This window comes from Desmodus rotundus, chromosome 5 (assembly GCF_022682495.2).
Source record: "Desmodus rotundus isolate HL8 chromosome 5, HLdesRot8A.1, whole genome shotgun sequence".
Lineage (NCBI taxonomy): Eukaryota > Metazoa > Chordata > Mammalia > Chiroptera > Phyllostomidae > Desmodus > Desmodus rotundus.
In genome coordinates this window covers 27,866,853-27,892,967 of record NC_071391.1, presented here as the reverse complement: position 1 = coordinate 27,892,967, position 26,115 = coordinate 27,866,853, and the positions used below count along the sequence as shown (strand labels likewise).

Here is a 26,115-nt window from a genome sequence, read left to right as displayed (position 1 = left end):
GCACTAATGTCATGCAAGGAAAAGCCCCAGGCCTCTCCCCACAGTGGAGAAGGGTGGATCCCTATCCATGTCTAGATTCCGTCTTTTTAACAGTTCTGATGGATACATTTTGGTTATAAGTTCCTGTAGTCATACTGATGATCTACATTTGTTGCTTTAGTGATCAGAAGGTATACAATATTAAAAACAAATATAAGACTGAATTTTGTTAATATGTTAGCAAGTATATCAGTCTCAAATTTTTTCTTTTGATATCACAAAGTAATATAATTTAGGAATTGTTTTTGGCATTAACAAAGATCTTTTAAAACCTTGGATAAGTGGTTAATGTATATACTGATATATTTTTAATGCTTTGGTAAAAATATGTGATTGTTTTTATAAATTAGACAAACCTTGTCACTTGGAAATATTAAAGCAAATTTACTTTCAAACTAATCTGCTAACAATACCCAGTTGATTTGTAGATGCAATTTATCATTTATTTGAGTAGACTTTCTAAATCAGGAAATGTTTTGACCAACTTGACAAACAAAGCTGATTCAGCTTTTAGGATATCAAACAGTAACTTTAACTGCCAAAATTTTACCATTTCATTGTAAAAGATGTTTCATAAGTCATGTGATTATGTTTATTTTCTCGAACTGCTTGCAAGGTCTATGATTTTCAATACCTGGGTAAAATTCTAATGATATTTTCTAATTTGTGACAAAATATCACAGTGATTGCTAGATCCAGTCACACATGGCTTGAAACTCCTTAGCAGAATGAGAATTTAAAAAGGCATCAAACCAGGGAATGTTTGAGATCATCCGGCCCTGACGTTGTTGTAATTCTGGGGAAACAGGCTCAGACAAGACACACTGCTTGTTTGAGTCATACAAAGAGGAGACCTCAGGCCTTTTGAATCACAATTGATTTTTCTCATTATGTAATATCCATAAAATCAATTTTCTAGATATTTCATTATATTATACATCCTTATATATTACACTATTTCCTAAAAGTGTGTTGTTGTGAAATGACTTACTTTACCTTTCTAGCTTATTTAGAATAGTAAATATATTGTATATTACACATAGGTTTAGAAAGTCAGAAAACCCACAAAACGTATGGGACTAGACCACTATCAATGATAACTTTGGCCAAATAGCAAAGATGGTTAAAACTTTAAACCTCTCCTCAAAAAACAGTATTGATTAATATCTTCAGTAGCTGGAACTGAGTTGAAAAATATTTTTCATTGATTTCTCTGTATTTACACAATTTTCTACAGTTGTCAGTCTCATGAATAGTAATCAATAAACAAACACAAGTTTCTCATTCTCCTCAGCTCATAGGACATTTAGGTGCAGCTGCCATCGTCGTGTGACAGGTAATAAAACTTGTATTATGCCTCCTCAAACTCACCGTAAGGACTGAGGAAGTTCCCAAATAGCGGGCCATCCAGATTGTTCAATTCAGTAAGTAACCCAGAGAAAACTGTTCAAGACCAAAGACAGAGTGATATGGGTATTTTTCAGACAGACCTGGCTCCCAATATTGACCTAATCTGTGAGCTTAGGAAAGATATGTATTTACTATAATCCTGAATTCCCTCAGTGGTAAATGGTGTTATAAATATTTTTTTCTAAAAAATGTGATGAATAAGATTTAGCATCACAGCCTAGCTTTTAAAAGTTTGCATCTGGTATCTTTAACTGTCAGGTTTTTAGCCTGTGTCCTTTTTATACAAACAAAATTTATCTGGAATTGAAAAAATTCAAAATGCTAAGATAACAAAAGATCTCAAGATTACTCTTAAGAAAGTTGTGTTTGTTTGTTTGTTTCAAACAGTGGAACTGAAGTTCTCTGAAGACATAGTTGCAAAATGTCGAGATGACTTCTTTGTGCCCTCCCTTGTGGATTGTAACACCTTCAGCTTGTTTCTTACATTCTCTGTTCCTTGGTTTGTTTCGCCTATAAAATGGTGAGGAGAACCTGTTCTCATCAATTCTACTCAATTGCTATAAGGATGGGTGAGAAAAAAAGACCCTTGAAAGTAAAAGGTGCTGTGCAACAGTGTTGCATTACATAAGAAACTTGGGATCAAAATCAGCAGAGCTCAGTAAATGTTTAGGCAAAGAGCACTGTGAAAATGCCTTGGTGCAAAGCCAAGTGGAAGCTCTGACTTACAATACATTAAGGAAAAGTGTACCCAGAATCATATTCTATTCAGTGTTGTGAGCACACTAAATTTTGGGGAAGTCAAATGGTGTCGAGTCATTTGTAAAGCAATCAAGAATGAGTTTTTGCAGGAAAAAAACTGTCAGGCAGTAAATAATAAAGGGGGACAGGCTTGAAGTTTTCAAAAGACCCCTGTGAGTTTGGAGAGGAATGGAGGGAAAGGCTGAGAAGAGGTACCAAGTAAATGGTTTTCACATGTATGGACAATGTCTTTTGACTTACAGAGCATGACCCAAGCACATTTAACAAAATGGCAATATTTGTCAAATGTGAAATCGTACTTGATGGGTGGCTGTTCACTGTATTTTACTCTATTCCTTTTGTGTATCTGATATAATTTATAATTCTAAATTGACTTTTAGGTAGGGTCTTGTGCTGCACTGCAGCATGGATGATGGTTAGGAGGACTGAGAAAGTGACTGTGTGAGACATGACTGAAGCAGAAGCAATGCTTTCATTATCGGTGGAGAGGCAGGCCTTCCTCACACAGCCAGGCAGGGTGTGCTCTGCAAAACCAGGGGGATGTGCTCTGAGACTGTGCATCCGGGTGGCGTTCCGTGCATCAGCCTTTGGAGTGAAAGATGAAAGAGAATCACAAATAACCAAAGCGTCCTTAAAAAATGGAATTGAACTAACCAGAAAGGATAGGTTTCACGAATGTGGTGACTTTTGAACTCAGTCTAGAAAGATGACCAAAATTGGAGTAAGTGGTGGGTATAGGAGGGTGGTAGGTCATTCCAGGCAGATTGGTTGATTAGGGCAGTCAGTCACAGAGTCGAGGATATAGGGTGTTTGTATTTTCGTCCAGCTCAGATTTGTCCAATCCAGACACTGTTTTACCTGAAAAAAAACTAAAAGTCTGGAGAGATAACATGATGTCCAGACTGTTTTTGTTCTCCAGAGCCCAGTTTTACCTTCTTCCATCCACCAGTCTCTTTCTGTGAGTTTCAATGAATCTTTTTCACACTAAAGTCTTAAGAACTGTAGGTATTACTTCTCTTAGTGACGTTTGCCTTTGAAATCAGGACCATGGTGAAGGATGGTGCTTTCAATGAGAGCACCCTCACCAGAATAATCTTTCTAAAACAATGCTCCCCTTCATTTAAGAGACTTCTGTTACCTCCGATCAAACATGCTAAGTATAAAATACAAACTCCGCAGCATGACTCTCAGACCCTTCATTATCTGCGCCTGTTCATCAAGTTCTCCCCTCTCCACATGCTTCTGCCACACCTACCCTCTGTCTTCCTGAGAGGCACTCAGTGCTGGTGGGGGGTGTTGGCGGGAAGGAGCCCAGGCCTCATGTGCCAATGGAGCTCAATTACAGGCTTCGCCAATTATCAGCAGATTTAATTTGGGGCAAATTATTTCTTCAGGAAACGTTGGTTCTTCATTTGCAAATAAGATAAAAGTATTTAGTGTTCAGGGTAATTATTATATTTAAATGAAGCAGATAGAAATGGCTTAGAAGACTTTCTAGAGATAATCCAACTCTCAACATGGTTAGGTCTTTTGTCCTCATTCATCTTTGAATGGAGCCCTTCACTTTTGTTGATTTTTCAATGGACTCAGTCCTTCCCCTCTCTCCCCTGCCCCATAGCCCAGACACACATGTATATTAAATTTATTGGGGTGACATTGTAAAAACGATTATATATACTTCAAGTGTACGATTCCACAATACATTCTCTGTATATTGCATTGTGTGTCCATCACCCAAAATCACATCTTCTTCCGTCACCAAATATTTGACCCCTTATTCTTTTTCTTCTTTTTCTCTCTCACCGAGGACATTTTTTAATTGTCCTCGAGGAAAGGGGAGAGAGAAACATCAATGCAGGAGAGAAGCACTGATTGGTTCTACCGTACGTGCCTGGACCAGGGATTGAACCTGCAGCCTAAGTATGTGCCCTGACTGGGAGTAGAACCTGCAACCTTTTGGTGATGGGATGAGGCTCCAACCAACTGAGCCACACTGGTCAGGGCTGACTCCCTACTCTTAATGGGTTTAACCTGGTACATTTTATTCTGCCCCTACCACACTGGAAAGTAAGGCATTTTCCTCCTCTCCTTTGTGCCTCTCCTCTCCACGGTATCAGCTGCCTTCCTGGATTCTGAGATACGTTATATTGACTTTGGATTTAAATTATTTACTTTCTGCAGCCTGCAAAGGCAAAACTCCTGATAAAACACACAGTAATTAGGACAGCTTTAAAAATGCATACAATTCTGCCGGGCGCGGTGGCGCGCGCCTGTAGTCCCAGCTACTCGGGAGGCTGAGGCAGGAGGATCGCTTGAGCCCAGGAGTTCTGGGCTGTAGTGCGCTATGCCGATCGGGTGTCCGCACTAAGTTCGGCACCAATATGGTGACTTCCCGGGAGCGGGGGGCCACCAGGTTGCCTAAGGAGGGGTGAACCGGCCCAGGTCGGAAAAATGCATACAATTCTGCTAACCACATAGAGATTAAATGACTTCCTTAGATAAATTAAGTTAATCCTTAATCTTTATTACCTTTTCCTTGTTGCCACAGTGACACCCTTGTGGTAAAGTCTGTGTTTCTACAAATAGGGATTCTGCACAGTTTTTTTTTGGGTGTTGTGCTCCTAATCTGGGGCATTAACGCAAACATTTGAGGAAACTTTAATATGCAAGGTCATTGAGGGAAGTAGTTTCTGGGGTTTTTTTGGGTTTTTTTTTTTTGACCTGTTAAGAGCTTACAGTGGATTGCTGGGGCATTTTCATAGTCAAGTCTTAATTCTAAGGGAGCGCTCCACTGAGCATGTGCACCAGCACAGACTCAAGGCAGGCCCCGTGCGCACAGGGCATGAAAACATGATAGCATGCAAAAGAAAGAGATGATTCTGAACAGCTCTCAAATTTTATTTTTGGTGATTTTTGAAAATATAATACAATTCTGAAAACCATTTTGAAATAAAAATTACTTGTAACAAATTGTAGCATATTTATTTTACATATCACTGTCTCGGCCTTAATCAAAGATACAAGGTCTGTCTGGAAAAAGTCCAGCCATTGTTAATATAACGAGAATGGTTTGTGCAACATCTATGTAACCTGGCAGCCAAGGATAGTGGACTGGAATGTGCATGTGTGAACAATGACGACTTCACTGTATAAGTCAGTGGGGGGGGCGGGGGTAGACGTCATTGAGTGAGCAGGTGTACTGTGTAGCCGTCACATTCAAAATGATTGACTGAGTGGAGCAACAAATCTGCATCAAATTTCGCATTAAGCAAATGAACATTCCTCCATGGAAGCTATTTGGATGATTCAGAAATCTGCAGCTATGGGCAACTGGTGATTGGCAGCTTCATCAGGACAACATGCCTACTCAAGCATTATGTCTCTTGCAGAGTTTTTTGTCAAAACATCAAATTACCCAGGTGACTTATCCCCACTACAGCCCAGATTTGGTGCCCTTTGACTTCTGGTTTTTCCCAAAACTAAAATTTTCTTTGAAAGGGAAGAGATTTCAGACCATCAGTTAGATTCAGGAAAATACAATGGGGCAGCTGATAGCAATTGAGAAAGTGTGTGAGGTCCCAAGGTGCCTACTTTGAAGGGGACTGAGGCATCATTGTCCTGTGTACAATGTTTCTTGTATCTTGTTTCTTCTTCAACAAAAGTTTCTATTTTTCATAACATGGCTGGATACCTTTTGTACACACCTTGGATACATATTTGAGAGTTTCAAAGGTACTGTTGACCTAAGAAACACCCAAACCAGTAGAGAATTTTTATGAGTCTATTTGAGCCAAGTTGACAATGGCTGGGAAGCAAAATCTCAACAGATTTAGAAAGTGCTCCAGAGAATGGCAGTTTTGCAGCTTATGTTACACGTTACAAACAAAGGAAGAGACATAATGGGGTGGGGGGGTTTACATGAAACCCGTTGGTGGTGTATTAGGGAGGCAGGAGAAAGCAAAGCAAGGAGATCTCCTAGATTGGGCGAAGAGTGAAAAGTACAGAAAAATACTTCTTTTAAAGCATTGATGGGTATAAAATAGTTAACAATTCACGTTTACAGCACATAGAGATGGTATTTGAGGAAAAAGATAACAATGAGGGATTTCCTTTAATATTACATGTGAGGAACAGGTGGAAATGAAGTGACTGTTTCACAAGCTCATAACAAGGGTCACCATCTCCCAGGCCTGAAGTACCTAATGGCTCATCAGTGCCCTGTGCTCCACTGTGGAGTCGGCACACGTTTTCGGTAACAGACCAGGGAGCAAATACTTTGTTTTTTTTCTCTCATTCTCATAACTGCTGCTTTCTTTTATTTTTTTAAATTTCTTTTTAATTACAATTGACACACAATATTATATTAGTTTCAGCTGTTTAACAGAGTGATTGGACACTTCTATACCTTATGAAATGATCCTCCTAATAAGTCTAGTACCCATCCAATACCATAAAGAATTATGATATTATTGACTATATTTCCTATGCTGTACTTTATATCTCTGTGACAATTTTTATAACTGGCAATGCTTTGGGTTTTGCAGGCTATATGCTCTTTATTGCAACCACTGAATTCTGGCATTCTGGCATAAAAGAGCTATAGGTGATATATACGATAAGACAAATACAGCTTGTCTACCAATAAAACTGTATTTACAAAAACAAGTGACAAGTCAGATCTGACCTGTAGACCAGAGTTGAATGATCCTACTGTAACTCCTCCACTCATCCAGTTCCACATTTTAGAGTTTCTCACTTTCAACGCTTTGCCTTTCCTAAATAAATTCTGATTTGGCAATGAAAATCTAATTCAAAACAAACAGTGAAGAACATTTTTTCTCACAAAACCAGCACCTCCAAATTAGGGCTCCTTCAGAATCGTTTAATGCACCAACTTACCGGGTCAATGTTGTTAACAAGAACCCAGGTTGTGTACATCTACCTGCTTCGCCATCTTTAGAGTCTTGTTCTTGTCCTCTGGCTACTGCCCCTCATAATTACAATGTGGCTGCAGCAGTCCCTGCCATTAGACACAGACACAGTATTCCATTGTAAAAAGAAAGAGTATTCGGTTTGTTTCTCCTTTCCAGAGCGAGAAAACTTTCCCATATGCCCCCATGAGCATGCTTTCCATGACAAAAACCTATGAGATCTTATGAACCAATGCCATCTGAAGAAATTTAATTTAAAAAAACACATACATTTAAAATACTGTGGTCTATTTCCTTTGCCACATTGGGGAAGTTCTATTTCATTTTTATTCTCCTTATGTTTTCAAATAAGTTTTCCACTTCTTGCTCTTCCCCCTCTTCTGGCATCTCTATGATCCGGATGTTGAAATCTTTAAAGTTGTCCTAGAGGGTTGTCCAGAAAGCTCCGGGAGTCCCAAAGAAGTTGGACCCAAGGAAGCACACACCAAGGGACATCATAATTACATTAGCCAAGATTAAAGATAAGGAGAGAATCTTAGAAGCAGCAAGAGGAAAGGACACAGTTACCTACAAAGGAGTTCCCATAAGACTGTCAGCTGATTTCTCAAAAGAAACCTCAGAGGCAAGAAGGGGCTGGAAAGAAGTATTCAAAGTCATGAAAGGCAAGGACCTACATCCAATATTACTCTATCCAGCAAAGCTATCATTTAGAATGGAAGGGCAGATAAGGGCAAGTTAAAGGAGTTCATCATCACCAAGCCCATATTATATGAAATGTTAAAGGGATTTATCTAAGAAATAGAAGAAGATCAAAAACTATGAATAGCAAAATGACAGCAAATTCACAGCTATCAACAACTGAACCTAAGAAAAACCAAAAACAAAAGCAAACTAAGCAAACAACTAGAACAGGAACAGAATCACAGAAATGAAGATCACATGGAAGGTTATCAGTGCGGGGGGGGGGGGGCATGGAATGGAGGAAAAGGTACAGAGAATAAGAAGCATAATTGGTAGGTACAAAATAGACGGGGAGGTTAAGAATAGTACAGGAAATGGAAAAGCCAAAGAACTTACATGTATGACCCATGGACATGATGTAAGGGGGTGAATATAGGTGGGGGGTACAGAGCAGAGGGGAATAAAAGGAGGAAAAATGGGACAACTGTATTAGCATAATAAATAAAATATATTTAAAAAATAAAATGCTATGGTTTTATTAGTATTATGAATTAAAAAAAGAAATATGTCCGGCATATAAAAAGCCCTTAAAGAATGTAACTTTATTATAATAATATTGACTAAATGAAAACAGGAAAGTCAAATAAAGGATTTGTTTGATAAATAGTAACTCACCAAAATAAAAAATTTGATATGTGAATAATAATCTGAGTATATACATTTTAACAGATAAATTTAAAGAATCTCTTAAAACTACAGTGTAATGAAGCAATATTGTTAGTGATGTAATACTCTGATAGTTATTTTAGGATTTTTTGTTTGTGGAGTAATATTTTTAAAAACATAACAGGCCCTTGGAGTACTGAAATCTATGTAATGCTTCAAGTTGTCCCATAAATGTAACGCACTGAGCAGGCTACTATGGAGGAAATGAACAAGCATTTATGATCCCTGACCGCAAGGGGCTGAATACAATGGTAGTGATATAGCTTACTCACACACATTATAATGCACATACAAATTACCGGTATTCATTAAACAGACTAAGTGCTATTAAAATTCAAAAGAAAGAGACTTTACTTTTAAGGACGGCATAAAGACTGTACTAAGTATGGATGTTTATGGATGCATGACTGGGTGCATTAAACTACAGAGAAAGTAGTCGCACAGAACCACATTCCTCTTTAATGTGCATTTCACACTGTACGTTCCGCTCCCTGTTAACTTCTAAAGTTAGAAAGGGTGTCAGAGAAATTTCCCTGTATTTCTGAAAATGAATGTTGCAGGCAGTCACTGTAGTTCCAAAAGCCAGGAGTCCCTTTTAAAGTGAGTCACAAAACAGAGCGTTTTACACGTATGCCTTACGATGAGAAGGGTGAGAACGCTGTGACCTCATCCTGCAATCCCATGGCAGCCATGGGCTCTATTTGCTCGTCACCGGTGAGTCCTGCTTTGGCACTGTGTTGCCCATGGTGTTCCTATAAGCAGGAAGAGGAAGTAAAGGAGCTTGTCTGGTGCAGTCACACATATTTGGAGATGTCATTTTATCATCCCTGGATGCCTTTATCGTAGCTACTTCAGGGAAGAAATCACTTCAGGGTTTTTTTTAATAACTAAGATAATAATTAGATTGTCTGGTGTATTTTTTAAATCCTTAAAGAGGAATATTTCAAAGCAAATATGACTTGCAATTTGGGGAAAACTATTATCTGAGGATGGCTTAAATGCATTTCCTTGATCTTGTCTAATTTTTTTTAATTTCAGTGTAATTACTGTCTCTGTTTTTGCAGTAAAATTGTATTATTTTAACCTTCATGTAGAAATATCATACATTTTGTTTATTTGCATATGCTGGAGAACCAGTCTAAATTTTGTTTAAAATAAAAATAATATGAAAATAACTTCTTACTTTAGGAGGGGAATTGTCACAACCCCAAAGCCCTAAGCTTATAAACTATATTTATGTACCCTTTGTTGATTTACTCTCTGAGGTCTTGTCATTGTTGTTTTGTTCAGAACACGGAATAAAGGAGTTGAGTTGGTGGAGCAGATTCACAAACAATGGCTCCTACCCAAGTCCACCTGCCCTTATTGGCAGCTGCACAGTGGAAGGCTTCAATTGAAGAGAGATTATAGTGGAGGCGAAAAGAAGTGGAAACAATTTTGAAATAAAGGGCTTGAGACTTCTTTTAGAAACAGAATGACAAAAATTAACTACTGAAAACCATAAAATATTACAACATTGGAACTGAAATTGTCCAGAATTTGGACATTAGTTGAAATTTAATTTTGGAGTAATGCCATGATTTGGAATTTTTTTCTTTTTAATATTATGTAGTAGCCTTCTTTGGAATTGTCCATGACCATTATGGGGCAGCCAATGTATTTGTTTCGATTTGGGGAAAATGATTAATGATTTAGAGGAGTGAGTTCTTTTATCCTGAAAACACACTTCTTACCCCACCACACACATTTGTGACTGTAAAATAGTAGCCACAGCTACCAAGACAGAGCCAGACTGCCCAAATGTTATTCGGGATAGGTGTGAGAGAGGGAACGGGTGTGTGTGTGTCTGTCTGTCTGTTTGGAAGTCATGTGAGCCGCTTTAGGGCTTTTATATTTCCAGGCCTACCTAGAAGCTCTTTATAAGGTGCTGAATATTCCTAGAACTACTCTAAGGCCATGGTGCCGATGGCCATATGGAAATATACCACACCCTAGACCTGCCAGGGATTTCAGAAGTAGGTACTCATTCATTTTCATAACGTGTGTGCTCCAAAAGGCCGTGCCCAGCCTAACCGAAGCATGCTACCTTCAGAGCGTCAGGGCTGTAACCGGGACTATGTCTGTGACCTATCACGACTTCACCATGATCAGTTTGCCTCCTGCGGCCTTTTTGACTGCAAAAGACTTGTCATCCAGTCACTAAGCTAAAAAGAAACTTTTCACTGAAAATGTGCATCTGAGTCAGGAATGATGGGCATAGTTTCTGCTAAAAGAGACAGAACAGCTAGTGGGCTCCTGTTTTGAATCAGTTTGACTTTACTTTCCCTTGCTTTTCATTGTTCTCCTCGCAAAAAGTGGCACTTATTTATCCACCAGTCCATTTTCTTTTCAAGGAGTAGAAAAGAAAATTGTAGAGCATTTTTTTTTTCCGTTGTGTGGCACTTTGGAAGAAAAACTATCAAGGACCAGTGATTCCTTGAAAACCAGCAACATAAAGGAACATGTTCTCTTTTCCTTTATCTTTGAACTGGGCATTAAGTCTCTGCACAATGTGAGTGATTTTGAAAGCATTCTTTTCTATAATGTCAGTCTGTCAATTAAAATACATTATTCACTCTATGATGACAAGATTAGAACATTTATATTCAGATGGCTTTTAAAAGAAAATTAGGAGGTGATGAAACTCCCTTGAGGGTTTTGACATTAGATTTGGACTGAATTAAATGAATTATGCTTCGATTTCTTACTGTTCTAAGGTTGAAGTGCTCGGCATTGATTTTGTGTAGGTTGGTTATTGTTTTCTTATGAATTCCCACTTTATATAACAAGTGGCCTTGCTCTAGATACTCTATTCATATTCTTGATAAGATTATGTAAGCTGTTTTTCTTCTCTAAAAAATATATATGCATATATATAAATGTATGTAAAGAAATTTGGTGTCCCTTAGATATTATTTGAGTGACCTTATTTCTCTTCAGTTGATAAGTTCCAATAACTCTGCTGAACTACGCAGTAATGTCAGTATGGAATTCCTGAGACTATGTAAGCATTTCTTGAGTTAAAACAAAGCTTTAATGGAGACCCAGGAGACTTACTTTCAAATCTTAAAGTAGGTTCATAGGAAAGAAATGCAGAGAAGATACTCTCCAGCTAAACAATGGTGGTTTTAGTCCTTTCTAACTGGGGCCGTGGCCTAACATTTATAGGCGAAATGATTGGCTCCGATGAATGGGGCTCTGCTTTCAGATATAATGTAACAGCAGAACTAAGGTTTCTTTATTCTAGGCCTATATCTAATTTTGAACCTTAATATTACATCTTTTCAAAGCCTTGCAAACACATAGAAATCCTGATGGAAAATGAAAATGCGTCCTTGTGTTACATTCCGAACTGGTTAAACGTCTTCAGGGAGGTTAGCTGCATACATTGTGTGCTGGTTTTGTGTCACCGTCTCAAGTCCTAACACATGGGAGGCAAATGTAACCAAACAGCAAGATCAAGAAAGAAGACGTAGGCCAGCGTTAGTGACTTTTGTCAATGTACCCACTGGCTTCACTCAAGAACCTTGGAGCAAAAGTATCTATTTCCTAGAGCATTTCCAAAGCCTCTTTGCCTTAGGAGTCGGGTATAGGAAAGGAAGGGCTTTATGGTTGCCCTGGAGGCCGTCAACAATGTTTCTTCTTATGCATCTGTGGAAGGTGCCATAATAAGAGGAACTTGGCTTGGAGAACCCATGGTCCTGAGTTCAGTTAAGGGGTTTGTCGATAATGGGGCTGAACATCCTGCAGGTAGTTAACTTTAGTGTTCTTACTATTAAATATTCATAATTAAGCTTTGTTTTAGGATTGTCGTGAGAATTAAATATATCAAATATCACCTAGGAATGTAAGGTTGGTTCAGCACTCAAAAATAAATTATTATAATTTATCACACTAACAGACTTGATAAGAACACTACATGATATGTCCACAGATACAGAAACAAACATTCAACATCCATTTGATAAAAACTCCAGCAACCTCATAATAGAAAATCCCTCCATATGACTTAAGGCATTTATAAAGCACTTCATGAGAGAGTATTGGCTTTCCCCCTGAGAGGTGGAACTAGGCAAGATTGCCTGCTTCCACCACTCAGCATTGCATAGGAAGTCCTAGAAAATTAAACGAGGATAGAAAATGAAATTAAAGGTATTCATTTGGACAGTAAGAAATTATAGTCCATTTTTTGCAGAGAGCCTAATAATTTATATAGAAAATTTCAAAGAATCTACAAAGCTGTTCCTGAAAGTGCTAGGCAAGTGTGCACGTTTACAGAATGCAGGAGCAGTAAAGGAAAACCAGTTGCATCCCTCCGGTAAACGTTGTTTGCATACTGTAAGTGCAGACCCGGGGCCCAGTGCTGAAGCTGTGCAGTGAGCAAGACAAGCACGGCCCATGCGCCTCATGAAACTTCCCTTGTAGCTGGAGAGACTGTATGTTAAATAATAACTAATAAATAAATAAATGCAAACATGGTAAGTCCTGTTAAAGCAAAGTACTTGTATCTAAGGGGACGTAAAACAAGGTAAATTCACCTGTTTGTGGTGGGCTGTTTGACCTTGGAAGTCAGCCAACAGGACACAAAGATAAAAGTAAAGATGAGGGCACTCATATCACGTTCAGGACTATTAAAAGGCATTTTCACCAATTTGCAACCCCCTGCATAACTTTGTGCCTTTCTTATAATATTCTGTTTTGCATTAAACTTAAGGAGAGCTTTTCTTATTCATTCTAATATATTCTAATTATATGAGATTACACACAGCCATCAAACTCAAAAGTACATTCAAGTCTGCAGATACCTTTCCCATGTTAACTTATAAGCATCTTAGAGTGCTTACAGTTTATAACCAAAATTTTTTTTAATTTTATTCTCTAGTGGTTAAAAAAATTGCATATGCTGCTTTCTGTGCCCAAAGGTTATGCTGAAAGCTCCCATCAAGTTATACATGTTTGTGTGTAGTGGATAATCTGTTTATCCCTCCAGATCCGTCCTGCACCGTTTTCTCCTGCCCAGTGTCCCAGGAAGCAGGTGTCTGTGGATGACAACAACCAGGTGTTTGCAGGACCTCCAGCTCCTGTTTAAATTTAACCAGTGGGAGGCAGCAGCTACAGACCACACGTTGACAAAAGAGAGGTTGGGTGTTTTATGTCCCTGGCCCCCAACCTTCCAGTCTGTGGTTTGACAGTGGCTACATTCCTCTATCCAAGAACATAGGTGCTATAATTACCTCTAGGTTCTTGTATCTGCTCCCTCTCCCTCCTGCTCTGCAGGCCCAAGGTTGATAAAGTTTTCTGACCCTTGTTAGTTGAAGAGAGCTTCACCAACCTTTGTTGGTTTCTCTTAATCTTGCCCATTCCTTTGTAAAAATTCCCTTAGTAAACTTTCATCAATTGCTCTGAGTTAGCCATCTCCATCACACTAAGACTCTGATGTAATGGATGTATTTTTCTTTGTTCAAAGTAAGGGTAAAACTGAAACGTGAGTGAAGTGCATACTGCTGTGACAGAAGTTTCTGAGTATGTGAAGAGGTTGCCTGTTGTATCACAAGGAGCAGGGCCCTAGGAATCAGATGCACCAGGTTTGTTTCACCTCCAGCAGTTCCTACATGTGGAATTTGAGACAAGTGACTTAAGTTCCCTGTGTCTCCGGATTCTCACACGTAAAGTGGAGAGGACAAGTCCTGCCAGGACTATTGTGAGAATTACTGATAATATGTAGGATGCACCTGGTACTTTGTAGACACTCGATAAATGTTGCTTTTATCATAAGCACTAATTCCAACATTCTTGCAACAATTAAAAAATGTGGCTTTGAAGAAGACAGAGCTACAGGGATATTGACATGTAAGAAGATAAGAAAAAAATTTGTATCCATTTATGCTTTTTCCCCAAATGCTTATTATTTAGATAAATATGCATTGATTATATCCACTAACACAGAATAGTGTGTGCGGATTTTATAAAATTAAATGGCATCCTGAGACACCACCTACCCTCAGCACATCCACTCTAAAATACTTCTGATGAAGCGGTGATGTCGTACTAAAACACATAATTCTTCTTGAGAATATAACAAGAGACAGACAGATATAATTGTTATTTTAAAAATTTCCTTCTTGAGGATATAATGTAAAATTTATTAGGTAATAATATCATTTTATTTTACTAAAATATTCCACAATTTTTCTGACCAATTACTTGGTGAATTTTTGAAGTTTATTCTATTAATTTTTTTTTACTTTCACATGAGTCCTTAGGATGAGTTATTTTTCTAGAAGAGAAATTTTATCAAAAGAATGGTCTTTTGAAAAATGTAGGGTTTACACTGAGATCAAACTTCTTTACTGCTCAATTTTCTTTTTGAAGTTTTCTAAAGATCTATTTTTTCCAATTAAAACTCTGTATCAGCTCAAAGCTCATTGAGTTATATGGTATCTGAATAGCAACTTTTTCTCTTTTGATGTTTGATGCCTTACGTGAATGCATTTCTAGAAAATACTGTTTTGCAGCTATCCCTCTTGGGTCTTTACATGCACCCAAGTGAAACTGTCGTTTCATTAGGTCCTTTCAAATATATGAACATTTATGAAGTGGAAGTGGTACTAATTGTTGTTTTAGAAAAATCTGTCTTAAGTATAGGAAATGACAGGTTTTCCACAGTTCTACAGGTTTATCCTGGAACTTGAGAGTAACATGCTTCCTAAAACATGTTACTACAGTCTCTCTTCTAGTTATCAGTTTTCAATGGGTAGTTATCAAACAGTATTTAAGGGTACCGTGTAAAACCACATAATAAAGGAAAGGGAACTTCGGGACATACTAGAAAAAGGCCGGGTTTTTGCTCTGGGGGGCGTTAATGTCGATCATGCCACACGAAGAACAGAACGGATTGCTAGGACAAACAGAACGTGATGGCCATTGATGTGGAACTTCGAAAAGAAACTTTGTACTCTTTCGACATAAGATATCTGACTGTCGGTTTTGACTATGTTGGTTACCAGCAAAGACTATCTGTGTATCATCTTTGGAAACAGTAGTTCAGAAAATGGGGAAGCTGCCTTTGCGTCAGGGATACAGTAATGCCGAGCAACAGGGAGGCCATTCGTTCCATCTTCGTCATTATTTACTCAATTTTCGTTGTGTTCATTTGGCAAATATTTTTAGCAGTTATGTGTTTATATATATTTTCTACAGACTTTCTTACCTGTGTACCAATTCCTTTGAAAAAATGTGTTAAACCCAAGAATCATAAATAGTAAAGTGTAGGAAAAGGAATGTATCACAAAGATTCGGTTCTGATGACCTTCACAGGTAAGACTACCATGGTACCGCCATCCGGATGAGGAGTTTAAACCTGGGTGGTTTTAGAATAGCCAGTGCACATTTTTGACTGTTTTTTAATATAAAGATCTGCTTTTATGTATATGCTTTCCATGTGAGTGAGAGCCATTTTACGCCCCACACCGAGTTAAGGCCTGGCTCAGAGGAAGAACTCAAGAATTATTTGAAATTATTAAATAAATGATGGGAAATGGAATGAACAAAAATCAGTGTTAAACATATTAATTGATACTTATTTTGTGTAACTCAGTTACATACATTGTTAACTCATAGTAAGTTATTTATTATCCATATCTGTTATTTTATAGAAGAGTTTGAAATAGAAGAAATACAGTGTGATGGACGGTGGGTAAGACATTCCTATTGCCATCAAAATATATTCTGCAGTTCACTAAAATTGTGTGTGTAGAATTATTAGAGGGCCTGAGGTTTACTTTAGCTCTATGGTATCTACATTCAGAGCACTCTGCTTAAAATTTGTGTGGTATTTATACCAAGCCAAGCAACAGTAACAAACCATCTGGGAATGGGTTCCCAAGGAGCTATGGAGCTTTCTGGAAAGATCAAAGGCTTCGGAGTCCAATAACTGTAGCATTAACATTCAGTTCTGCCAGTTGCTACATTCATGACCTTAAAGGTAAACTTTTCCCTGTTCCCTGTTTCACGTTCCATCTGGGGTGGGTATTCTTTGCTGACAGTTAATGGGGCTTCCACCTTCGGAGTCAGAGTCCTGCTGAGGTGTGTTCTTCCAGCAAATCAGCCTTCACTGCATGGGAGGAGGGACTGTTACACTAAGTCCAGGAATGCTCCCTCCGGACCTCTACCTGCCGGCCTATTAAATATTAATAGTTTTTGCACTGCACTGCGCTACCCCTTTCAGGCCTCTTAGTCACCATCAAAGCATGTGCATACGTTTAAGGGAGGCTGAGGCATATAAAGAAAGTCTTCATTTATTAATAGTAGTTTGAACGTTTATGAATTAGATTTTATTTATTTTTTTCTTAACCTAAATGGTTAGATTTATCCAAAGACAATCTCAATAGTTGTACTCACAACTCCCTAAAGGAACTTAAACATTTATTTCTTTAAAAAATGATGAAACTCCAAACTAAAAGAGGAACTGTTTATTTCTTAGAACTATTTGACATTAATCTCGAATACAAACAAAACTAATCCAACTAATTCCAATTCCTAAATGGTGCCTTTGAAGAGTAGTTTTCAGAAGCAGCCATTCCAAGAATAAAAATTAGGTTTTTAACTTCTGCTGAATGTGTCTGATAACTAACACTCTCCTATTTGGATTTTTAGGTATGAACATAAGCAAGAGTGAGATAGCCAAAGAAACGTCATTGAAACCGTCTCGGAGATCCCTGCCGTGCCTGACGCAGGGCTATGCTTACCCCAAGAGCCTGAGCCAGTCGACCTCACTCTTCCAGGCGGCTGAGAGTGAGTCGCAGGCTCCCACGTCTGTGACCTCCATCTCCCCTGACAAAGCAGAGCAAGGCGAGCTCCGTTTTCTTGTTCCACTTATAAAAACGAAGTTTTTGTTCAAACAATTCCTTCTGGTTTTTTCCTGTCTCCATTTCACTAGTGGGTGTAAAACTCTTCAGCAAGGAGGCTGGCATAGGAAGAACAGTACCCTGTGCGAGTTAGGTGAAAAGCTGTGTGTTGGCCACATGTGCCTTCAGTTCTGTCTTGCCTTGAAGGCAGCCAAGCCCACGGGAACCTAGACCTAATAACTGACATTTGCAGGGGAAGCTAGACCAGCGTATCTGAATTGTTGCCTCTCTGTCATTGCTCATGAAAATTTACAAGTAGTCATTGATTAGGATATGTCATCAACTATAAACCCAATTTCCTAAAAAGACCAAAGGCTTTAAATCGTATTGACAATAAAGGAGGGAAGAATCGGTCACATGAAGATGTGGTTGGACATGTACTGACAGTCAGATGTGGGCACTGAAGCCTCAGATAAATACAAGTGCTGAAATACGAGGTGTAGGGCAGAGCCAGCCAGACGACACGTTAGAGAGACTTTGTGGCTGCCCTCGGACATTCCTCTGCACTCAGATCTGCCCGTCGGAGACACGCCATTGTGTTCACAGGAGTCAGGAGTCAAAATACAGCCAGGCCAGCAAGTCACTGAGTGGAGAGAGTGTATTTTTATTTTCCCATCCCTTTCTCAGAGGCTTGGGTCTTACTAGAATGTATTTCCTTGGAATTCCTTAAGGTTGCTTCTTCCTTTGGATAACTTGAATATACCAAGATTATCTTTTCAATACTATTGTGCAATCACTACCTATTCTAAAAAGTCCAATGACATCCATGTCCAATAAGGAAAGTAGCTAATTGTTCAAGAGGGTGAAGGTATTGTGAAACACTGTACCGATGTTAATTTTAAATAGCTAATTTCAATTCATTAGCTTAAAACTTTATTTATGTTTGACCATCATTTAGATACCAGTCACTATGGTCATTTTTTAACTGTTATGTTTTTATTTCTCAAACCTATCAATTGTCTTTTTTTTTTTTTTTTGGTTCAGTTAATGCTGAAGAGGATAAAAAAGACTCTGTACTCAAGTGCTCTTTTGCTGACCTTAGTGATTTTTGCTTAGGTGAGTTGATTTCTAATATTCCCTTTATATTTTTCCCCTCCTTAAAGATAAGCTGTCTTCTTCAAACAGGAAACATTATTTTTTTTAAATTCATGTTTGGTTCTCAATATATGTTAGGTGAGTATAATATCCTGAGGTTAAATTATTAAGGTATTTTATATCGTTTGACATTTAAACGATATTTGTAAGCTTGTGATGAATAACAATCCCATCACTGAAGATGATGAATAATTTCTGCTGTTTTTCTCTTGGAAATTTTTTACAATTCTCCATGAATAAGTACATTTATATTACTATGTCTAGATTTATTAAAGTTCAGCATTACCTATTGATTTCCTACTGTGCGGGATGAAGGTTTATCTCATATAACCTTTCAATTTTTCATAGTTATATTGCCATTTAAATTTAATCCTCTCTACCAACTAAATTTGTTACTGTAAATAGTATATTTGCACCTTTATATCACATTTTATCACATTTCAACAGTATATCTTGACTCCTAACTTGGCAGGTATATTATAGCTATGAAAATTATGCCTTCTGCAGATGCGTATCACTTCCTTTAGTATAGTTCCAAGTTGCTATGACCTCTGTGTCTCTCTTGAATATTCCTAGAGTCAAGGTTAAATCAATTCCCCTTGCTAACCCTCCATCAAATAGTCAAAATCATACATTATACTTACTTCATTGTTTATACCACAAATTTTTGTTATCCTAGATTATCTGACATTGTTTTCTTCTTGGGAGAACAAAAATACCCTTTTTTCCAAATATTTTCATTATGTTTGAGTTCCTTGTTTTTATATCCATCATCTCAATCTTCTTCTTTAAGGAATTTTTGGTTCCATTGACTTTTCTTTGGATTAGAGGATGATTCCAGTTTCTAATGTCACACTTATTATTTTTTGCTAGTTTTCATTCTCATTTTTTTCAGAGTATGTCCTTAAGCAACTACCTCTGAAAGTTGATGTGATGTGCAAACTTTCTAAGTGATTGTGTATCTGACATGACTTCAGTGAGCTCTTATTATTGATTGGTATTTGCTTAGCCATAAAATTCTAGGTTAAAAGTCTTTTTTTTCTTAAATTTGGAGACTGTTATGGAGCATCTGTTGTTACTGCTGTTTCGATCTTACCTCTTTGCAATTGATATTTTTCTCCTCTATGTACAATTTTGTTATCTTTGCTTTTTGTGTTATAAAACTCTACAGCCCAATGAGGAAGTGTGTGTATGTGTAAACATGTGTGTGTTTTAATCTGTCCTGCTCTAGAGGTTGTATATCCTTTGAGTTTGTCTCAGAACTCCTTTTCACTTCTGTATGATTTTCCCACAATTATGCCCCTTTGTTTTTCCCTTCCTCTCTTTCTGGAGGTCCAATTAAAAGTTAAATATTTCCTTTTATCTTGCGGTTTTGATTTTTGTCTTAGATCTGGGAGATTCCCTAAATTTTTCTTCAAAATACCTTTACACATGTATTGGGAGAGGAGGGTGCTATAAAATCATATATGTTATTTAATTTCCAAGGTTTTTAAAATATTTTTAGAATGTAACTTTTAGAGCATGCTATTTTATTTTAGGACTAGATCTCTAATCTCTCCAGTGCTATTTGTGGTTGTCTTAAGGTTTTCTTTGCTCTTTAAATTTTAGCCTATTTTTCCAAGGATCAGTTTGTCTGCCTATTTAAATTAGTCATTCTCTTTTAGGCTATAGAGCTTACTAAAATTTGTGATCTTCAGTTGCTTGTTTACATTTAAGATTAAAAGAACAGGAAGGCTAACTCAGGGTTTTGGATACATGGACATGTCCCAGGAACTGACAGAGTTAACTTTCCAGTGAATGGCTGAGAAGCTACTGCACAGATGCCCCACCCAGGTCAGACTGAGAACCTCACTGTAAAGTGGCAGTCCCACATTAACTGCTCTCTCACTTTGAATTTCCTTAGAGAAAAGGTTGGTTTCTGCAGGGTCTGTTGTCAGGTTTTCAGCTTTCTTCATGTTTTCATTGTTCATCCTCACTCCTGGCCCCTGTACATTTGCCAGTTTGAGTCCAGACACCTCTAGGATTTGACTGAGGAGATATGCTCCTCCCGTTTCTGCACAAACTCTGGGCTAAGCTACTCCCTCAGTCAACACTCTCCCGTCAGAATTTATTCTCTAGAAAAGTGTTGCATGCTTTTACTTTTCAAAAGTTATTTTAGTGTCATGGTAATGAAGTCTTTAGAGGAAGGAACAATGAACAAACAAATTTAAAATTTATTCAGCTATTTTCAACTCTGCTTCTTTATCAACAAGTTGATAAATGGCTCTTTGATGAGTTGCTTTACTGTATGGACCAAATGAGGAAAACCTGTAGAACATTTATTTTAACATCTAAAAATCTATTCCAAGATAGATCAAAAAATGAAAAACATACCTCTTTTCTCATAGCTTTGTTTATGGTAATGATCAAACTTAGAAATGGAAGCAAATTGATTATTCTAATAGGGGTGTAGTTAAAATAATTGTAAAATATCTACATGCTAGAGTATCACATAGCTGTTAATAAATTTTTTGAACATTTGTACATGTTGATAGAGGGGAAAAACAACTTAAATATAAATGTGGACCTCTTATTTTAATTACTAACTTTAAATGTATTGGAAAGAACTAGAAAGAAATATGTCAGTATGCTAGCTAATGGAATTTTTACACGGTGAGCTTATTTGTGGTTGTTATATTCTTCTTGCTGTTTGTTTTTTCTTTCTTTTTTTCTGTAGACAGCATCTAAAATATTATAGATAAGAATGTGTAAAGAAAAATATTTACATCAGAACTTTTGATAAATAGAAAAAATGCTCATATTTCAATCAAAATATCACACATATCTTTAAATAGTTTTCAAAAACTGAAATTTGAAACTAGTTGATAGTTACCTAGCATTTGGAATAATACTGATACTGAAAGGTTCTATCCTGATAATCCATTAGTAGGCAATATAACATTTTCTTTATTTTTCCTATAACAACGACAAGTTTACTCAGCTGCCTCTGGGGCCTATCTCTATTATTGCAGGAGGTTTCCTTTAGTTGAGCAAGATTTACATTAAAACCTGTCAATTGCTGGGCTTGCCTATGATCAGTGCCTTTGAGCTGGGCCTTTTCAGATTAATAAATTGAACACAAGTACAATAAAGACAGATTTCATCAAAAAGTGATAATAATCTCCCTCCAAACTTATTTTACAACTTGGGAGTGAATTTATTTATGACCTGCATAGATGAAGTTCTCCTTGGTGAACGCATTGGTGGCCTGGCTCCATTGCCTCCACGAGGGTTCTCAGCCTGGCTCCACGTTCAGGTCACGCAGGAGCTTCTAGAGCTCCCTGGGCCCCAGCTCCAGAGAATCAGTTTTAAATGGTTTGGAGAGTGCAACTGATGCCAGTGGTCTTAGGTATTCCCCATGTAAATATTACATGTAGCCAGGGTTAAAAATTTCTAGCATAAAACCCCTATCTTGGTTTTTCTATGAGGACATTGTTAAGGTACCTTTTTACAATTTTTAACAAAGAAAATTAGTCATGGTTCTTATAATACTCTTTTTTTGTGTGCATGTGTCAGAGAAGCAGTGCAGGCTCATTAAGTTTCCTAACTAAAAGAAGACAACCACCAGCAGATTCATTTCATATAAAATGTCAAAAAGAACATTTAATCAGAACAAATACACTCAGAATACAAAGGCCTTTGCTATAGTAATTAACTCGGAAAGAGGTTACTATTGTTAGTTACTTTCTGGTAAAACAAAGAATAAAAACCTTGTCCGGAATATTCATAATGCGGTACAGTGTGCATGTCACCGTTCACTAATAATTCTCCCACGTCAGTGCTCGTCCACAGCCCAGCAGTCATTCCAGGGGTGCAGACTGGCCTGTTCAGTCCCAGGCTGCTTGTTTTTCACAACTTGCCACCACAGATATTACCGGTTTCTCCAAATGCTCAATATAATTTGGTGCCCTATCTCCATTTCCCCCCTTAATTCTAGTTCGGTATATCTCAGTCATTTGACACACTCGACTTGCGGGTGTGTCAGACTTAGGTCTCTCCAGGCATTGTATCTCATACTCAACAGTGTAGCACTTCCCAGCATCGTCCTATCAGTTATTCAATTCAGAGAAATATCACATCTTTTTAAGGCTTTAAAACATGTACATATGAGGTCTTCATTTTTATAATGAAGATGAGAATGAAGCTGTAGCTGACTGTAGTTATCACCAAACTGACTGATGTATCCAATCAATGGCTTTTCTTTTTTTACAGTAAACTTATTTGAAATGCCAATGAGAATATTAATGCTGTGGCAGAGTGAACTGTAGGTCTTCAGCATTTCGTTGAGGATTGATATTTCTCATTGTTCAGAATTAGAGCTATAGAGGAAGGACTGTTCCTAGTTTATTGGTTCAGAGCTGGAATTTCCTCCTTGGTTGTACAACTAGATTTGTAGTATGCTGTTTTCCCAGCCAGACATTGGTCAAATCTCCATTCTTGTTCCTATTAGCTGTGTGACTATGGCATATTATTAACCTCTCTGAGCCTCTGTAATTTCATTTGTAAATTGGGATTAATTATTCATACTTTGCAAGATTGTAGAATTAAATGAAGAGGCACAACTTTGCCATAGCTCCTAGCAAGAACATCATCATAGAGGTTCAACAGATATCTGTTCATTGCTTTATGCAGTAACTAAGCTTATCTTTCAACACCAGATTCTGCTAGTCTCAGAGATACCTTCACTAACCAGCTATTACTATTATAATCAAAATGTGATTCTTACGGCAGAGTGGAATAACAATAAGTTACTGAACTTTTCCTACACAACTCTCTACGTGCATTATCTCAATTCTCATAACAATCTTTTGGTCAGGAACTGTTATCTGCCTTTTTCTTACAGAAGAGGAACCCATCCACTAAGAAATAAATAATTTTGCAAACGCCTCGTAGCCAAGGGAGACTGAGATTCTGACTCAGGAAGTTTTAACGCCTGCCTGCCTTCTCTCTTACTCACCACAATAGGAACCGAGACCCGTAAGGTGAAAAGCAGTCAGTGATGTCCTTAGGCCACTGGCTCTGCCAGATGTTAGTAAGTACCAGGACCGGAGGAGCAGAGAGATGGACTGAGGGCTCACACTGTACGGTAAAATATTTCCTGGAGATAATCTATTAAAGCAAGCTAATCAGGTTGAGAGGTTTAGAATTTTGTTTGTTCTTTTTATTATCATTTCTGAGCCTTTATTTCTGCTCTTTATAGAGCAGCTCACAGAGCCAGGGAACCATTTCACCCCATGTTCCCAGCCACAGAGACACAAACACACATACACTCATACACTCATACACACACACACACACAATCATTCTGGAATGTGTTGATCCATGTAACAATGAATTTGAATTTCTGGTGTGACAGTAATCTTGTCCATCAGTCCTAGAAGCCTTGCTACTATGTATCGCCCACCCTTTTTCTTGTTAGAATGCCAGAAAATAACCAGGACAGAGAAATTCATATAAACAGGTAACCCGTGTTTGATTCTGCCTGTACTCATGGGGCCATAAAATCAGGTAACTTTGAAATGAAATAAGTAGGGCTCATTAGAACCAACATAATTTGAGTCCAGCCAACCAATATATGTATCTGTCGTCTAATCTGGTGCAATTAACATTTTGCAACTGTTATGAAACAGCTCCCTCCGGAAGGGGTTTATATTAGACAGTTAAGACATTTGTTTGCTTTCTGTAAGTGTAATAGTCTAGATTGGTGAAGTTTTCATTGGTCTTAAAACAGTTATGGTCATATGAATACATGGTAATTCTGCTTTTGTTCTGTAGCATTAGATAATTCCCACCAATTTGATTACTTTCACCAACAATATTTCTTATTAATTTGGTATAACAAGGACTTTCTACTAATGTGAGTTTATTTAAGAATTATAGAAATGAGGGACTTGCAATGAAATAACACTGTTTTCCAGTTATGACCGCCCTATAGTCACGGGAAATCTTTTCAATTGTTTATTGAGCACATTAAATAAGTCATCTGGGCTCAATTCTGAAGTTATATTTGGAATCTGACACTGCTCACCACTTTCTGCTACAAGTGGTGTACCCACTGCTACACCCTGGGCCAGCCTGCCTCCAGCTCTTGGTAGACAGTGCAGTAAACAACTCCTTACTGGTCTCCGCTCCAACTCCTGCCTCCTGATGGTCTGCTCTGCAAACAGCGGTTACAGGAAGCTTTAGTACAGGAAATCTAAATCTCATTATTTCTCTACTCAAATCCCTCCACATTCCCCATTACATTTAAAGTGTAAACTCCTTACTGTGGCTCCTAAGGTCTTATAGGATACCCGGGCCTGGCCCCTCTCGGCCATGTCCTAATGCTTCCTTTTATTTCGAATGCTACAGCCAATGCATATTTTTTGTTCCTTGTTCAGAATACATTTTCTCTTACCCCAGGGCCCCACACTGATAGAAAGAGAATTCATACAAGCTTGACTCTGTGTCTCCTAATCTTGATTTACTTTTATTCATAATACGTAAGTATTATCATGTGATTTATTGAAATTATGTGATTTATTTTTCTCCCTCTTTCTGTGTCCAGAGGACAGAGACTTTGTCAATCTCGTTGATGCCTGTAGCCCAGAATCAGGAACAGTACCTGGCACGTAGTAGGCACTCAAAGCATATTCTAGGATCAGCGAAAGGCCAGATGAATGGATGAAAGACAAAGAGGTTACTGGCACACATACCTTTGGACAGTCTGCTGTAGAATTCATTACCTTGAGATCTATGATGTTTTTCATCGCTGTGATTTTTCTCACCTGTTAGGAATCAGTACGTTCTTGTTTTTCTCACTCAGGACCTAATTTGATTATGTTCCTTATTTTCACTTAAATTCAGTGGGAAAATCCTTTTTGTAGAGCATTTAAAGACCCCAAAATCATCACTGTTAAGAAGTAGCAGAATGCTTTTTTAACATTGCTGTTACCTTAATCCTCCCTAATACTCAAAGTCATTTATATGCTTCCTCCTTCCTGTTATCATAGCACTTTGGATATGACTTTATTTACACTCAGTTCACTAAGTGATGATAAGTGTTCTTCATATCTGTCTTATTCACATTGCCTAGCAGACACTATCTATTCAAGGATAGCTGGATAATGACAACTGGGGGAATGTTTGGAAGGATGCGCGTGAATAGATTTAGACGGTGCCACAGCAGAAAGCAATTTATCTGCAGGATTTGTTTAGCGGTGGGGTTTACCAAGTTCAGCTCCTCTCTGTGACGGACTAGTGCCAGGACTTTAGAACAATGACAGTGTTAGGAAGGAGTCAGCAACAAAGGAAGTACAAAGAATAGACCTGGATCTACATTATCACCTTTTAACCACCGAGTAGTCCATGAACGGACCATTAGAATTATTCCTTACAGGAAACTTTGGTGAAATAATAATTTTAAACATCATGGAATGTATTAGCAGTCCAAAGATAACAGTTTCAGGTACTAGCTTTATTACTAACTGTACACTATCTGTGCCTCAGTT

General features: G+C 37.8%; 1 protein-coding gene across 2 annotated transcripts in view; it reads left to right on the top strand.

Annotated features, from left to right (window-relative positions):
- Positions 1-26,115, top strand: part of ANO3 (anoctamin 3) — a 286,084-nt gene that overhangs the window by 127,267 nt on the left and 132,702 nt on the right. For both annotated transcript variants that reach the window (XM_053925078.2, XM_053925079.1), the window contains 2 exons: positions 17,241-17,435; positions 18,476-18,547. In XM_053925078.2, the coding sequence (XP_053781053.1) occupies positions 17,241-17,435; positions 18,476-18,547 (267 nt within the window). The remainder of the gene's footprint in view (positions 1-17,240; positions 17,436-18,475; positions 18,548-26,115) is intronic.